The following is an 18,567-nucleotide window of genomic DNA, read 5'->3' as shown; positions in this document are numbered from 1 at the left end:
AGACAACAGAACTGAAGTATTATTACTCCCTCATAAATGAAACAACATCCTAAAGAAAGTCTCTGTCAATGATTATGGACAAGACTCTTAAGCTCAATTTCCTTATGACTAAAATGTGCTGTTAATAATGTGGTTTTCAAACGGCAGCTCCCTAGAGTCACAGACAGTTTAGCAGAGATGTCTCAGGGACTCTGTAGGGGGAAAGAGGATGTCAAAGTGACAGGATGAGGGCTCTGGGCCTACATTTCTATCTCAGCTTCAACCACAACACCGTTATCTCTTTCATGTACTGGCATCCTATGTTAAAATATCCTTTATCACATTTCTTTCAAATGGCAGAAACTTTATTTTTCAATCTCCAAATTAGATCAACATTGTAAATCGATGATTGGGAAACAGCAGTGAACCTGGCGTTAGGTTGCCTGGGTTCAAATCCAGCTCTACCACTTAATAGGTAAGGTCTGTGGCCTTACCTAATTTTCTGTGCCTGCTTCAATTTCCTCACTTGTTACTGGGTTGTTGTGATAAGTAAATATATGTAAAGTGATTAAAATAGTGCTTAGCATATAATAAGTACTATATAAGTGATTGCTATTAAGATAACATTGATTATATAAATGTACTTTGATGATGTGAAGCAAAATCTGCTGCAAATATTATTTTAAATGTCAAATCTTCATAGAAATGTATCATGGCTCATCAACAAGTCCATGATTATCAAAGCAAATGAAAACTTACCAAATTATTTGAAAACTTTAGAAATAAATAGTCTAAACAATCAACTTTGGGATCATTGACTTTATCCTTTTACAGGCCAAACATATTTACTTTATACAGAGCGAGTACCCCTTAAATGAAATGCTTGAGACCAGAAGTCTTTAGACTTGGGGATGAGGCCCAAGTATAAACATGAAATTCATTATGTTTTATAAAGTGCATCCATATATGCATATATGTTGTGCATAAAATAAAGTTTTGATTGTGTTTTGCCTACAATCCATCCATCACATGAGGTCAGACGTGGAATTTTCCACTTATGGTGTCATGTCACGGTGCTCAGAAAGTTTCGGATTTTGGAGCATTTAGAATTTCTGATATTCAAATTAAGGATGCTCAACTTGTACCAGATTAAAAATAAAACTCCATAAACAGTGGATTACCTTCCCCCTTCACATATTAAAAGTAGAAAAGGAAGCTGGGGCTTTCCTATAGGAAAGGTAGAATACAAAAAAACACCATAGGCTGGGTGCGGTGGTTCATGCCTGTAATCCCAGCACTTTAGGAGGCCGAGGTGGGTGGCTCACAAAGTCAGGAGATTGAGACCATCCTGGCTAACACGGTGAAACCCCGTCTCTACTAAAAATACAAAATATTAGCCGAGCATGGTGGCGGGCACCTGTAGTCCCAGCTACTTGGGAGGCTGAAGTAGGAGAATGGTGTGAACCTAGCAGGTGGAGCTTGCAGTGAACCAAGATAGCGCCACTGCACTCCAGCCTGGGCGACAGAGCAAGACTCGGTCTCGAAAAAACAAAAACAAAAACAAAAACCCAACAAACAAATAAAAAAACCCTTAGGGTTTGTCCCTTGTGACACAGATTTTGGCTACTCAATTAAAAGCCTTTTTCACATTCCTGGTCCTTAATTATTGTCAAAGAGTAGGGTCATTCCTTGATAGCTGGGTGGCATACCTATCACACACCATTATTTTCTAGGGGACATATTCCTCTCTTTATGTGACTCAAAAGATAGTATCCAAACTAGCTAGGTATCCAAACAAGCTAAAATAGCATTTCTCAATGTGAACGACAAAGAATACTATTTTCAAAAGATGAATGTTTTCTTTTTCTTTCATAATTGAGATTTTATCTGTTGTGTTGAGGATCAGTACACAGACATTTCAACTTGTACACAATTCTGAACATACGTACTACAAAATCTAAAAAGCCACGTATCCTTATTATTCTTTAAAGTTATTCCAGTGACTTTCTAGCTTACAACTGAGGCAAAATTTCCTTCAGAGGCTATCAAGTACCAGTACCTTCAAATGTTGATAAGCTGTCACATACATCCCACCAATTCACAATTGAATAGCATATACACTATATACTTTAATCTTTCACAGCGCATTAACAAAATTATTAGAAAAACAGGACTACCATGACCAAAGATGTTACAGAGTGCACACAATTCTGAAAGGGAGAGCCCGGCTCAAGGAGTGGTTTGCCCAAGGAAATAATTCCACTAAAAAACAACAGGAAGAAGTAATTTAAGGTCAGGTGTTGTGGCTCACTCCTGTAATCCCAACACTTTAGGAGGCCAAGGCAGGAGGATCACTTGAGCTTTGAGGCTAGAGACCAGCTAGGGAAATGTAGGGAGACGTGGTATCTATTAAATATCAAAAAAAAAAAAAAAAAATAGCCTAGTGTGGTGGTGTACACTAGTAGTCCTAGCTACTCAGGAGGCTGAGGTGGAAGGATTGCTTGAGCCCAGGAGGTTGAGGGTGCAGTAGGTTATGATCACGCCACTGCAGTTCAGCCTGGGTGGCAGAGTGAATAATTAAAAATGTTCAAGACATTAAACGCAGCACTGCGACTCCACTTTGCCATTTAGTATGCTTTGTATTATGGGATATAAAAACTAACCACCCATTTATGGAATGTTAAGCTGACACCCATAACAATCAAGGCTTCCCATAATTCAATATCCAACATTATTTTCTCATTGTACCAAAAAATAACCACAAATTACATTATTTCACCTCTTAAAAAAAAAAGCATTTACACCGAAAAAATGGGATGAGGTGGAATTTACTCCTTAAATGTTTCTAGAGTTACTAAAAAACTTGCATTTACAACATAGTTGATAAAAATATTCCTCTGGATTATGTAAGAAGAGAGACGGGGAACCACTGATAAGACATGGTATGCGATATTAATCAGACTGGGCTTCTTTGTCTCCTGCTTCAGAGGCTGGACTCTCTTCAGTTTTAGTTTTTCTGTTTTCCGCAGGTAAATATTCTTGGTTAGCCACTTTGGCCTGTTTTCACTTTGCTATTCTTTTCTTTTGTTTGCGCTTTTTTACCTGAAGATTTATCCTATCCTGCTACCCTTTGGGGATTCATTTCCACTACTGAAAGAGCAGGTTTAGCTGACAACCATATCCATCTCCTTTTGGGCTTTTCCTTCACTGTCCTGTCAGCTGAGCTGATAGTCCTCTTGGGCATCCTGGAAGTGGGGAAGGCACATATCGGATGCATGTGGGCCAAGGCATGCTGAGGGCCTTCATGAAGCTGGGGTGCCTGGCTGCTGCCACTCCTCCCACTGCCCAATCTCCAAAAGATGAATGTTACTATTTATTCCAAATGAGTCACCTTAGGTTCTTCAAAGTTACCAAATATGTCAGAGCCTCTTCCAGAAAAAGACCTGTGCTAAATCTCTTCTTCCCAGTAATATCCACCTATGGTTTCACCAAAACCATGCATTGATAGTGACACTGCAAGTATTTCCAGCTTTGTTTTCTATTCACTGAGGCTGAAGAAAATTATCATACTCTCTAGTTTAAAGATACTTATGTAGGGATTATGTTTTCACTCAATCCCCTACCCTCTCACCCCTCACTGTACTCCAGAAGAGTGTCCCTGGTCTGAGAACTACTTCTCTAGGATGACCCTTCTGGCTGCTGCTCACCAGCCAGCCTCCTGGCCCCATGCATATTCTTGGTCTTATTTAACCTATATCCCCCAAAGGCAAGGATTTAGAGGCTACTTGGTCAGTCTTAGAAAATGCTACTCATGCCTAAGAGTACATTACTTACGTTAATGACTGCTGCCATTTCTGAAATAAAAACAATTTTGGTATCTCTTACTACCAACCTCTAGGATATATCCAGTTTCTCTATTCATTTATCTGACATTTATATTTTCCCATCATTTATGTAGTTCAAACTACATTCCAGTTTACGCACATTTCATTATTGTTTTAAAATTAAACACTCTAAAAAATGTTGTACTCTGAAACCAAATGCCATAAAGTTAATAAAATGCAGTATTTAACAATTCGAGATTTTATTTCAAATTAGCATTTCAAGTTAATGTCATACCAAAATTAAAAAATGTAGATGAATAGTTCCTTGGAAGTACTTTTAAGAAAAGAAACAAAACAAAAAATTGCTTACTTGATTGTCTGCAGAAACCTCACTCTGTCATTGATCTCATCTGGGATCTTACTGAGAATTTGTTTAAGTGCTCGTGCCTTTTCGTTTAGGTCTTGGAATTCTGGCTCTGGTCGCTCAATCATATACTCTGATAAAATAAATACATAATAAAAAACATCCTGCGACTCTGCCAAATTCACTTCTAAGAATTCCCAATGTTGGTCAAAGGCAGGTGGGGGAGGTGAAAGGCCAGATAAATAGGAAAGACAAGGTTGCAAAGTAGAATTCATTAACATTCGACTTAGTCCAGTAATAACAGCAGGGCTCCCTTCAAGTAAAGTATCAGAAAAAGAAAATATTTTCAATTTGGGATAAAAGGAAATCCCATGAAATCTTAAAAAAAAAAAAAAAGCAAACAAACAAACAAAAAAACAGATTGAAAAGGCAGGCTTTACATTTCCCAAGGAAACCTTAAATTAAATAATGAGTGTCATAACTAGCGCAAAGGTAATATCTACTTTCCAATTAGAAAGATTAAAAATTTTAAACCCCTATATTGAATATACATTGCTTCATTATATTAAAACCCCAAATAATCTAATAAAATCTTCTACATTTTCTTGAAATCTCACTTAAAAACAAAAACATTAGCACAAATCCAACACACGGGCTGGGATCACAGTACAGCAATTTTGGAAAGGAGGTTCAATCAGACTTTACCAGATTCATTGCAGACTTGGAAGCATTACAAATCTACCAATTCATCAATATATAATGGCCTAATGGGCTGCAAATGCTCAACTCTAAATAATGATAAGGGCTTTTTTATAATCATGGAATCAGTTAAAATACCTGCTTTTTGTTCTCCCTTAATAATTATGGGAAATCGTGTGTCCACGTTTTTCTAAATTAGTGGGAAAACTTCTACTAAAGTAAAACCAATGTCTAAATAATTTGAAGTAAAAAAATAAGAAAAGCATGGTTATATTGTTCCCTTAAATCTGTGCTTAAAAAAAGATGCTGTACTAAAGCTAAAAAAAACAAGCAAACAAAAACCTCATTACTTCCAAACTGTTGTTTGCTTAAAGTCAACACATTCCAAATAGCTTACCTTTTAGTAAAACTGAAACTCACCAAACATAAAGGGGGGAAAAATTAAAGAATGCGGTATAAACAAAGTTCAAGTAATTAAATCTCACAAATATAAAAAGCAAGAAAAACAATTTTTCTATTTTATCTAGATTAGCTTCTACTATTACCACCACCACCACCACCACCAGCATCATCATAAGTAAAGGCAGGCGGGGGGTCGGCGGGGGGGAACAGTAGGGAAGGAAGTTCCTTTAGTCAAATAATAATGATTTAGAGGAAGTGCTATTCAACAATTGTATAATTTAAGCAAGGTTCTTCTTTCTGATACCTTCTACATCATCAGCTGCCATACGAAGAAGGGATTCCGTGAAGTTAACTTCTACACTTTTTTTCTCTAAAATTTTCATAATGATGTCTTGTGTGAGACCTGGATTTTCCTTTTCAGCCTATAATAAAGAGAAAACTAGTTTTGAAATACAGATAAGGAACCAACATTTTAAAGCCAAAGTTTAACTGTTTAGAATCTTTTGGGAACGTCTTACACTGATAAGTTTTAAGGGCAGAAATCTTTGTAAAGCAGGTGTCATGATGGCATTCACTAAGGCTTTGTTAGAGCTTGTGCACTCGACTCTTTATTATGACTGAGGTTCCATTTTCCATTTGAATAGAAAGAACTTAGTATTTTCTATACATTCTTTACACTCTCTTGCAATTGAATTAATAAAGATATATGGATTAGATATGTTTTAGTAATCTATCAATTACTATTCTCATTACTTTAAATATCTTGAGAATTTTTTAAGCTTTTTTTTTTTTTTTGAGACGGAGTCTCGCTCTGTCGCCCAGGCTGGAGTGCAGTGGCCAGATCTCAGCTCACGGCAAGCTCCGCCTCCCGGGTTTACACCATTCTCCTGCCTCAGCCACCCGAGTAGCTGGGACTACAGGCGCCCGCCACCTCGCCCAGCTAGTTTTTTGTATTTTTTAGTAGAGATGGGGTTTCACCGTGTCAGCCAGGATGGTCTTGATCTCCTGACCTCGTGGTCCGCCCGTCTTGGCCTAATGCACTAATATTGCAATTCAAGGATCAAGCAATAACCCATCTGACTAGCATTTTGCATATTCTTTTCATTTATATTAAGAGAATGCCAGGAAAAACAAAAAAGGATTTACTTCAAAGGTTTTACTGAACCTATATAATAATATCTTAACTATTTTCCCACACAATGATTTTCATTTCCTAGTTTATTTTTGTAGCAAGAATATTTCCTTCACTGGTTTCTAGAACATCATCAAACTTTTACTACCTTTTGAGCTTGTTTCATTGAGTTTGCATTGGTTCTATGTTACTTAGACTTAGACTCCCCAGGACACTAAAATTTTGTAGCCATTTCAAGACTCTGCATAGAGTTCTCAGTTTACCAAAGCCAGAGTTAATTTTCAGATTTCAGTTTTTCCCAGTAAATTCTGTAATCACATTTGATGTTTGTTTCCTTTAGGAAGCCTGCCAATTTTAATCATTATGCTGATGAATTTCCTTTTTGCCCTAATATTAAACAACAAAATAGAAACACAATTTACGATTTTAATCAGATGACAATCTTTTTGTTTCCTTATGTGTCAAGCACACTTAACCTCTGCCTCTTCAATTCCACTGATTATCACTGCAGATACAGTTTTCTTCTCTTCCTACTGCTCTTTCCATTATAACATCTTGCTTCTCATTAGATCTCAAGTATCAAAAACTGAAGGGTCGTGGGATGAAATGAGAAAAGACAATACAAGCATTCATCTCAATCTCAATCCTGGGATCATTTTAAATGCTGTCAAATACTATTCAGGAAAATCATTTTGATTTTGATAAATGATTAATAACAATAAACTGTGTCTGACTGAACCCTGTTTCTTTTATAGCCTATGATGACTTTTCCTTCCACGTATATTTCAAAAAGAATCTATTTTTTAGCCAGGCATGGTGGGGTGTGGCTGTGGTCCCAGCTACTTGGGAGGTTTAGCCCACGAGTTCGTGGCTCCAGCGAGCTATGATCATGCCACTGCACTCCAGCCTGTGATACAAAAAAAGACCTGGTCTTAAAAAAAACCAAAAACCAAAAAACAAACAAACAAAAACAATGTTTTTTTTTAAAAAAGGAGTTTCCTTTACAAGATGTCCAAATATGGCTTAAGATGTGTTGTTATAGCATTAATGTGGTGAACTGCCACAAAATTACATCTAATGTAGCATTTGGTAACAATACTTTATCTTATCTAGCAATAAATCTACCTACATAATGAATTACCTTGGGGAGAGGAGGACCATTCTCTATGTGCTTGTAGAACGAAAAAAGAAAAGCATTATTTCTGATTAAGTTATAATGAAGTACTGAAAGGTTTAAATGCTGAAAGTCTGAGAATAAAGTTTTCAATACCAAGTTGCTTTGGAACCCCAAAATGCTAAAGCTAGATCATTACCAAAGTCTCGCAGAGGTCCCTAACTTTCTCAGTTTTCAGCAGCCTTAGCGCCAAAAGATATACCTCACAGTGCTGTTTATTAAATACTTAGCTCCAAATAACTTAATAAGTATAATGTCCTAACTACTTGGCCTTTAAAAAAAAAATACACATGAATTGAAAAAAAACTTTTTACTTCGTTCTTAAATAACTACCACCACTTATTATTGGGATGTGTGTGCCTACTGGGCACTTCACAATTTCTCAAACACTGGTCTTAGATCGGACCTTGCCACTCTCATTTCCTCTTGCAGATGTATTTTTTTTTTCTGGTACTTCTGTTAGATCACAGCACAGGCCAAAAAAACTCCAGCTTCTCAACGATCTAACACCAATGAAAGCAGGGTAGGACAATCCAATATGCTGAACTGCAAACTATCTCAAGCTAGGAGTCCATACAATGTCAAACAGATGTTGAATACCACCGCACCCCTTTAAAATTTTAAAATACTTCATGGCACCCCTCTGAATTTGCTATGGGCCACCAGGTACCTCAGTACATAGTTTGGAAGGAGTAGTCTTAATACCTCCTGGCTAAAAACCTGGTTAAGCTAATTCTTATTTTAAAAGCTTGAATTTACCAAATGCCTCTGATTGACAAAATGAGTAAATATGCTCTCATATCAGAGAGACAATCTATGCCTCTAGGTTTTCCCTCAGAATACAATATGAACCCTGTAGGGTGTCTAATCTTTGTAAAGAATCCAGCTGTAACAAAAAAATAAACCGTAGGGCAGTAACATACACTCTTTTGGATCAGTGATTCTCAACCTGGAAGATGGACAACCTATCGGAACCTCTCAGAGAGGATAAGGGGGAGAGGAAATCAAGTAGAATATAGCTGACCCTTGAAGAACTGGTTTTAACTGCTCAGGTCCACTTACATGCAGATACTTTTCAATAAATATACAGGAAAAATTTTTGGAGATCAGCAACAATTTGAAAAAACTTACAAACTGAGTAGCCTATAGTGAAAAAAATAATAAAAACATGTTATGAATGTATAAAATATAGGTATGTACTAGTCTGAGTGTTTACTATCATAAAATAGATACAAATTATTAAAAAGTTAAAACTCATATGCAAACCCAGACTATATGGTGTTATTTGCAGTTAAAAGAAATATAAATATACAGACAAAATATTAAATCATAACTGCACAAAATTAACTGTAGTACATATGTATATGTAGTAATTTAGAAGCTACTTCCTGTTGCTATTGCAGTGAGTTCAAGTATTAGTAAGTATATGATTAAAACGCTGTGTGACTCTAATCATCTCCATGTGAACAGTTGATCTCTTCAGCAAACTGCACATCCCAGTACAAAGTAATACTTCCCAGGCCTCACAAATTTTTTTCATCGTGTTTGCTGCAATACTCTAAACATGGAATAATACCATGGGACCCAACAAAGTGCCAGTAGTGATGCTGGAAGTGTGCTCAAGAAACAAAGTCACGACATAACAAGAAGGTGAAATGCGTAATACTGAATTGCTTGAATCCAGCCTAAGACTCACTGTAAGAAAAAAAAAAAAAAAAGGAAATTCATGAAACAAAGTCATTGCTGCAGCTTCATCAGCAGGTTCAAAAACCTTGCATGTTTTGTGAAATATCTTTTTGTCTCCTGTTGAAAATGCAGCTTTTATGTGGGTGCAGGATATCTATAAGAAAGGCATACCTATAGACCTTAATATGACTCAAGAAAAAGCAAACTCATTCTATGACAACTTAAAGCAAAAGTAAAGTCTAAAGCTGAAAAATTTAATGCCAGCCAAGGATAGTTTGATAATTTTAGAAAGAGGTTTTGCTTAAAAAATGTCAAGATAACAGGACACACAGATTCTGCTGACCAAGAGGCAGAAAGTAAGTGGCCACACACCAGTAAGAACATCTTTGAGGAAAAAAAATACCTGCCTGAAAAGGTTTTTAATACAGATCAAAGCACCCCATTCTGAAGGAAAAGACAGCCACAAAGAATATTTATTAGTAAAGCAGAGAAGTGAGCACCAGAATTTAAGGCAGGATGGGACAGGACAACGCTACTGTTCTGTGCAAATGAAGTTCAGTTTATGATCAGGACTGCCCTTATTTATAATGCTGCTAGACCCTCGAGCCTTGAAGGGAAAAGAAAAACACCAGCTTGCAGTCTTGTGGCCGTACAAGAAGACCTAGACAAAGAGAACTCTTGTTCTAGGCTGGTGCCATCAATGCTTTGTTCCTGAAGGTAGAAAGCATTTTGGCAGTAAGGGATGGTCTTTTAAAGTTCTTCTGATTGTGTATATATATCTATAGGGATACCTATATATCTCTAGATAGATTGATATCAGATATATATTAGAGCTATCATATAGCTATCAGAGATATCTACATATACTTACACATATATATGTATATGTATATGCATATATATATGAATATGTATATTTAATTAGAGACAAGGTCTTTCTATGTTGCCTAGGCTGGTCTTGAACTTCTGGCCTCTAACCTCACACTTTGGCCTACCAAAGTGCTAGGATTACAATGCACGGGCCTCGCGCCTAACCTTTCTTTTACTATTATTGTTGTTTAAAAAATTTCTTGGCCGGGCGCGGTGGCTCAAGCCTGTAATCCCAGCACTTTGGGAGGCCGAGACGGGCGGATCACGAGGTCAGGAGATCGAGACCATGCTGGCTAACACGGTGAAACCCCGTCTCTACTAAAAAATACAAAAAATTAGCCGGGCGAGGTGGCGGGCGCCTGTGGTCCCAGCTACTCGGGAGGCTGAGGCGGGAGAATGGCGTAAACCCAGGAGGCGGAGCTTGCAGTGAGCTGAGATCCGGCCACTGCACTCCAGCCTGGGCGACAGAGCGAGACTCCGTCTCAAAAAAAAAAAAAAAAAAAATTTCTTCTGATACTGGATGATGTCCCTTGCCTCGCGGAACCCCATGAGTTCAACACTGAAAGGTGTCAAAGTGGCCTACTTGTCCCAAAACACCACACCTCTAAATCAGCCTCTACATCAGGGGATCAAGAACCTTTAAGGCTCATTATACATGGAACCATAAGGCCTCTATGGAGAGGGCTGTCAACAATCCTTGGTAGAAAGAACACCATGAAAGTCTGGAAGAATTACACCATTGATGCTATTGCTGTTATAGAAAAACCCATCGAGCCTAAAACAATAAATTTCTGCTGGAGAAAACTGTGTCCACACGTTCTGCACGACTCCATAGGGCTTACAACAGGGACATGGAAATCATGAAAGAGATTGTAGATATGGTAAAAATGGTAGAGGATGAAGGGTTTCAAGATACGGATATCAGAGAAATTTAAGAACTAACAGACGATGAGGAAGAAGACAAAGAAGGAGTGCCAGAAAACGAATGGACATTAGACAATCCAGCAGAAAAGTTCTATTTATTCAAGGCTGCTTTATGACATGGACCATTCTATGATATGAGCACTGAAACCAAAGCAAATGTTGGAAGATTGGTACTGTACAGAAACATTTTTAGAGAAATGACATAGCATATAAGTTAGAAATTAAACATATTTCTGTAAAGTTACACTAAGCTTGCCTGCCTCTCTTGCCTCCCCATCCACCTTCTCTACTTCTGCCATCCCTGAACTAGCAAGACCAACCCCTTCTCTTCTTCCTCCTCCTCAGCCTATTCAATGCGAAAATGACAAGGATGCAGACTTTATGATGATCCACTTCGCTTATAAATAATAAACATATTTTCTCTTCCTTACGATTTTCTTAATAACATTTTCTTTTCTGTAGCTTAAGAATACAGTATGTAATATATAGGATACACAAAATATATGTTAACTGTTTTTGCTACCAGTAAGATGTTCTGGTCAACAGTAGGCTTTTAGTAGTTAAGATTTTTGGAAGTCAAAACTTATACTCAAATCTTCAACTCTGCAGAGGGTGGGCACCTCTAACCTCCACGTTGTTCAAAGGTTAACTGTATATATATTAAAATATTTAACAGTCTTATCTTGGGGAAAAAAACTATTTTAATCCTCTTTTTCCTCCAAATAACAAAAAGTATGATGAAAATTATTGTTGTTGTGGACCAAAAATTGGAAGTATGAATATAATAGATTTCATGACTGGTGAAGTTTCTTTCATCTTTTTCAAAAGTTGTAATTTAAAAAATACAAACATCTTTACATTTTTAACACATGTCCTCCTTCAATTTCACTTGAAATGTAATAAACTAAATGTGATAATTAAAAACACATCAGTGCTAAATTAGTTAATTTGTTTTCTTCCAAAATAAATAATCTATGCCACGGACAATAAACTTTATCCATGGATCAAACCACATCTATCATGGTCACATAATTGTACTTAAGTGTTAAATCATTAGCTTGTATGTTAGGATGTTACAAGAAAAACTCTCATGAAATTTATTATTTTATGAATGTCACTGAAGATACTATCTACTCCTTCAAACAGGGTCTTCTTCTCTCTATTCTTGGTATTAGAAAAGCTGAAATACTGACTTTTGTCTTAGCAACACTACTGTACAGATTACTTTTCCTTCTTCTTTTGGCCACAAAGATGCTTAAGATAGCATCATGCCCCCCTAATGATCAAATATGCCATTCCAAAGTCAAACTGAAACTCAAAGAAGAAAACAACAACAATTTAAAAAAAAGAAAATGATTATGGCGTTGCTTCATTTACCCAATGATTTGGCAGGATGCAATTTAATGAAGCTACTAAATATATATGTACTCACCTTGAATCACAGGGTATAGAATCAAAAAAGCTCTATTGTAACATAAGTAATATAGATTATTGTGGTAATATAAGATTCCTAGTGACATGAGCTGTGCTATCAGAAAAGAATGTTATCAATAAACTTGTGTGACATAAAATAAATCAAGCTGAATGGACTTATAGTTTCAATTCCAATTAAAATATAAACGTATTCCACATTTAAACATTAAAATACCTAAAACACAGGTTATTTAAGCTACTGATGGGAAGAAATACGAAAATAAAAATTAAAGTTTTGGGCACCATGATATATATTTGGGATGGAGGACCAGATGAAAGTTTTATGTTAAAGAATGCATTCAACATGTATAGTAAGTCTCTAGAGTCGGGCTTTACAACAGAAATGTAATTATCAGCAACAACGATGAGCTACCTATGTAATATTAAGCAGCCACATTTAAAAAAAAGTAAAAAGACACAAGTAAAATTATTTTAATAGTACATCCAAATATTATCATTTCAACAAGTATTATAAAATACTTATTACTAAGCTAGTTTACTTTCTTTTTCTTACATGAAGTCTTCAAAATCTGTGTGTATTTTAACTTGGAACATATCTTGACCTGACCTAGTCTTATTTTAAATGGTCAAAAGCAACATGTGGCTAGTGATAACCCACTGAACAGCTCAGGTCCAAAGACAAGGAAATAATTTATTTTGAGTGACTTAACTGTATATCCTCAAAGTATATTTAATTCACCATATTTGAAGGTACACATTTTTTAGACTCATGTTCTATAATTAAACAATAGAAAGAATACCTTTTCAAGTTAACACTTTTACAAATACTTTTAAATTTTTACTTTATTTTGAGACAGGGTCTTGCTGTGTTACCCAGGCTGGATCACAGTGGCACGATCATGGCTCACTGTAACCTCAAACTCCTGGGTTCTAGCAATCCTCCGGCCTCAGCCTCCTGAGTAGCAAGAACGACAGGCATGCGCCACTATGCCTGGCTAATATTTTTATTTTCTGTAGATAGATACAGGGTCTCGCTATACTGCCCAGGCTGGTCTTGCTCCAGGTCTCAAGTGATCCTCCCACCTCGACCTCTCAAAGTGTTGGGATGACAAGCATGAGTCACCACGCCCAGCCATGTAAGTTTTCAAAAGGTCAAATAATAGGAAAAAAAAAAAAAAAACCCTCAAAAAATATAATCTACAGCTGAGAAGAAAATGCTCTGAAAAAGTCAGTTTCAAAAGCACAAAGTGATGAAAAGATGCATGTTAACGAAATAACATTTGTTCTAGTTTATCTTTTGGAAGTGTTTTAAGCTTTATGGAATATAGTAAAACAGGCAAAAGATGGCTAAAAAGGCTTTCACTAAAAGAAAATAAACTGGCAACCATCACATGTACTTATATTTACAAAGAACATACACTTTAATAATCATAATAAATTATTTGCACTTCACCTTAATGAAAGCGGCTCTCAGTGTCTGGGCTGCAGACAGATTTACTCGTTCTAGCTGCAATAAAAATTTAAAATTATTAAGAATATCAACTGTCTTGGAAAAAGCACAATTCTGAGATTCCATTCTGTAGCAATCACATGAACACATTAAACATTTAATCAACATTCTTGTTAATAATTGCACATCACCATAATTATTCAATTAGGCTATCAAAATTTTTAATGAAAAAATACATGTCCTTAAGTTTTTATAAAAAACTAAAAGCAACCCATATGCTTTTAATTTTTATATCAAATATGTGAGGTTTATAATTTCAAAAGATTAACATCCTTACTAAACACATTAATTCAATTTTCAGCAAACCACAGGCACAGAATTTCATAATTTCATAAAAATAATTCCATTTGTAACCAGTTAACTGCCAGGCTCAAAAAACCTAGCTTCTGTTAAATTCTGATTTTTTCAATCCTTAAGGATTGAGTTAGTTAACTCAATAAAACTCAATTGTATATATTTTTTACTTGGGACAATATTAAATTGGAAACTAACCTATATAGATTTTTACAAAGTAGAGTATTTCTACACAAACCTTATAAACATGTATCACATTATGCAATAAAGTCTTCCCTTGAGGCAACAAAAGTGTAAGTTTTGCTTCAGAAATCTCCTGTATGGGATCTCGAACACGTTAAGTCAATTTATTTTCTAAACAAGACAGTTACAAATGCCAAGAACCTTATCTCCCTACAAATTATTCACCTTAAGCACAAAGCAAAAGCAACAGAATCTGACAAGGTAATTTATCCACCAAAAAACAATGAATCATTTAGCTTAACATTTAACATGACTACTAACAAATCTTGTAAAATCTAATATTGCCTCAGTGGATAAAAAAGAAGGCATAAAGAGCCCAGTAAACAAATGTAGAAAGAAATAACTATATAAGTAGTTTATAATTAACAAAGACATGTTTCCAAAAAATGAAAAAAGTTTCCTACTTCCAAGTAATTAATATAATTATATAGTGACTATTACTAAGATTAAAGTAACAATATAGCTCATTAGATCTCAAGTTCTTGTTATGCAAGAGAGGCAGGGACAGACAAAGAAATGAATGTTTCTGTTTTGATAGGAACCCATTTCCTTTGTTAGGTTTACACCACACTCTGACCTCTTTTAAAAAGGTCTGAGTCAGCTGTGTGCCTTCAAGTATCAGTGTTATTAGTTCATTCTGCATAGCGCTGAATGGTATGTGAAAGGATCCAGAGAAGTAAAAGTGCCCAGAAAAGTTCATCAAGAGATAACAGGATTACCTGAGATAGATATCAGCATCTCTAGATTTCTAGACTCATTTTACTTATGTGAACCTTACAAAAAAGTAAGTCACAGGAAGGCCAGACATATACTAAATCAAAAATGTGTGAGCTGAGAAGCACTTCAACAAAATTCTGCTGAAGTCACTTGGAGATACACTGCAGTCATGCATCACTTAATGATGGGGATGGATAGGTTTTGAGAAACATGTCATTAGGTGATTTCATCATTATGTGGACATCACAGATTGTACTGACATAAACCTATAGGGATAGCCTACCACACACCTAGGCTATATGATGTAGCCTACTGTGTCTAGGCTACAAATCTGATATTTACTAAACTGACTACTATAGGCAACTGTAATACAATGTATTTGTGTACGTAAAAATGAAAGAGGTAATGTATTGCGCTACAATGAACAATGGCTTTAACATCACTTGGTGAGAGTAATTTTTCTGCTCAATTATAATCTTATGGGACAACCACCATATATGCCATCCATCTACCACTGACTGAAATGTTGTTATGTGCCACGTGACTGCATATACCCATAGGCCTTACAATAAAGTCAAAAGGCTTTCTTACTCATATGGCATTGATATATCCACGGTGTCCAGGACAGTACCAGGCATATCTATTGTTTGAACTGAATTTAATCTCTCATCCATAAATTTATCTAACTGTTCTTAAATCTATTTATAATTTCAGCCTGTACTAGTTAGGTAGAAAGATATGTTATCTTCTTCTCCATTTTACAAAGGAAGAAACTCAGTTTGACTCTGAATCCTGTATACAAGCCACTAACGCTACCCTGACTCCCCCTGTACTCACTCTTCCAGACTGGAGTCCACCCTGTCATTGAATCTCTTCAACCTGTTTCTTTAAGGACCAACACATTCTTGAATTCCTACCATGTACTTGAGTTCCTACATGTACAACATGAAGCAGCTATATGAAAAGTGGAGTAACTGCTATCAGTTGAAGCAGAAAGAAGTCTTTATAAATATGGGATTTGAACTGATCTTTTAAAAGTGTGTTCTTGGCCTCTTAAAATCATCCTCCTGGTGAGTTCTCCCACTTAGAAGTTTCTTCAGGGTTGGTAACACATGGAATGTAATGACTTCATGTAAATTTAGAAAAGAAAAGAATTTCCATTTTGTTCAGTCACTTCAGAGTCCAGCACTTTCTGAGCTTTAGGGATAATGTCTTTGACTAGGATACCTTTAAAGAATAAACACAATAACCTTCTCAGTAACTGATAGTTCATACACTGTATTTTGGGTCCACTGAAGGAGGAATATATGACTGCACCTTGCATTAATGGATACTGGGACAGAGAGAGGCACTACTTGGCTCTCAGTTACACAGTATGTCCATGTAACCAGTAAATGAGAGAGAAAATAAGAGAATCAGAGTGAGAGAAAAGGTATGTAACACACTTCACCTCTCCTAAAAGAGAAGGAAAAGTGCCTCCTGAAGCACATTTGGAAACAATGCATAGGCTGGGTGAGCCTAACAGGAGGTCTTACCTCAACCCCCATTCTGCCTACTCTGTTTTGTGAGATCCTTCTGTAACTTATTGTTGATAGCCTTTAAGAACACTTACACTTACTATCAACCACAAACCAGGCAAATTTACTCTGGTCCACTTATAAAAATACTTTAAAAGCTTCCACAGAATTCTGATTCCATGCAGAGGACATTTGTTGTTTTGCTCTCTCCAAAAGTATCAGTTTTTTCCACACTTTTCTAGCACCAAGTTTCCTAAAACCATAATTAAAAAAAAAAAAAAAAAAAAAAAGAGAGTCATTTAGCCCTTCAGTTACTCAAGTCTTAAAATACTTTCTTTCACACTTTTGTGAAAGCTGTGTGTTTTGTTGCTGTTGTTTGTTTTAAAGGTCAAAATAATTAGGTTAACTGGTTCTGAATTGTGCACAAATCTACTTGCTTCCTCAAAATCAGGCAAGATTTGATTTTTCCATGTTCACACCCCTCTCCCTACCCACAGTGAACAAAGACTGTTGATCTTATTTCTTAAAAAGAACTAAACTGGGCCAACTTACAAGAATAAAAACTTCAAATACATCTCCTGTGATTCAGATAAAAATGAGGTGAGTCAGGTAAAAGTAAATAAGCATGCTAGAAAGAAGTAATGGAATCAAGAGGTCACTTATTAGTTTTTGAACTATCATAGAGAAAGAAAATGCAATCAGCTGTATTTTGTACATGTGAAGTTCAACACATGCTTCTAAAAGAATCAGTGGGCTGCCAAGCTGTCTGGCAAAAAAGGTAAGCAGAACCAACTATTGTAAAAATATTCCATTAAAACACTGCCTATAAATATACACAACTGTGAAATATATGTGAAAGATTCCTTAACAACAATAACTAACACTATATAACTAGTACTATTTTAAACACTAAGTCAACTTATTTATTTCACAGAGTTGTTGAGATGATGAAGTACACCACTGCTTATCCCCATTTTACAAATAAGGAAACAGATAAGATTAAATACTCTACTAAGAAAAAGAGCAGTAATTCAAACCCAAAATGCTAATTATGATCACTTCCAGACAGTAGGATTGTAGATAAAATCCCTACCTGCATTGTGAAGAATGTTTACAATGCTCAAAGTTTGAGGTCTGGTTTATTTTATCTTAACAGGGAAAAAAAAAAAAAAAAAAAGAGGGGAGGCAAAGCAAGATGGCCGAATCAAAGCCTCCACTGATGGTCCACTCTGCAGGAATACCAATTTTACCAACTACACACAAAAAAGCACTGCCAAAGAACCAAAAATCATAGTGAACAATCATAGCACCTGGTTTTAATTTCATATTGCTGACAGAGGCAATAAAGAGGGTGGGAAAGACTATCTTGAATCGCTGATGCCACCCCTCCCCCATCCCACAGTAGCAGCTGTGCGGCACAGACAAAGAATATGTGCACTTGGGTGGAGAGAGCACAGCAAATGGGAGACTTTGCATTAAACTCAGTGCTGACCAGTCATGGTGGAGAGCAAAAGTGTGCTGGGTTCAGCTAGCAGCCACCCACAAAAGGGAGCATTTGGATGTGACATGGTCAGAATGGTCAGAGGAGAATCGCCCATCCAAGAGGTTGGAAATTGAGTAAGCCCTGCCACCAAGGGTTAAAGGTCTCTAGAGTCTCAGGTAAACTTGAAAAGGCAGTCTAGGACACAAGGACTACAATTCCTGGGCACATCTTAGTGTTGTGCTTAGAGCCAGTGGACTAGGGCAGCACACAACCAAGTGACCCACCAGATAGGGCGACCAAGGGAGCGAATGTGTC

At 36.3% G+C, this 18,567-nt stretch overlaps 1 protein-coding gene across 4 annotated transcripts in view; it reads right to left on the bottom strand.

The window, feature by feature from the left end:
* Positions 1 to 18,567, bottom strand: part of PDCD10 (programmed cell death 10) — a 51,896-nt gene that overhangs the window by 7,764 nt on the left and 25,565 nt on the right. For all 4 annotated transcript variants that reach the window (XM_025377425.1, XM_025377429.1, XM_025377427.1 and 1 more), the window contains 3 exons: positions 13,942 to 13,995; positions 5,573 to 5,690; positions 4,174 to 4,300 (listed from right to left, as the gene is read on the bottom strand). In XM_025377425.1, coding sequence (XP_025233210.1) covers positions 4,174 to 4,300; positions 5,573 to 5,690; positions 13,942 to 13,995 — 299 coding nt within the window. The remainder of the gene's footprint in view (positions 1 to 4,173; positions 4,301 to 5,572; positions 5,691 to 13,941; positions 13,996 to 18,567) is intronic.

Source organism: Theropithecus gelada, chromosome 2 (assembly GCF_003255815.1).
Source record: "Theropithecus gelada isolate Dixy chromosome 2, Tgel_1.0, whole genome shotgun sequence".
NCBI lineage: Eukaryota > Metazoa > Chordata > Mammalia > Primates > Cercopithecidae > Theropithecus > Theropithecus gelada.
This window is presented reverse-complemented; position numbering and strand designations above follow the sequence as displayed.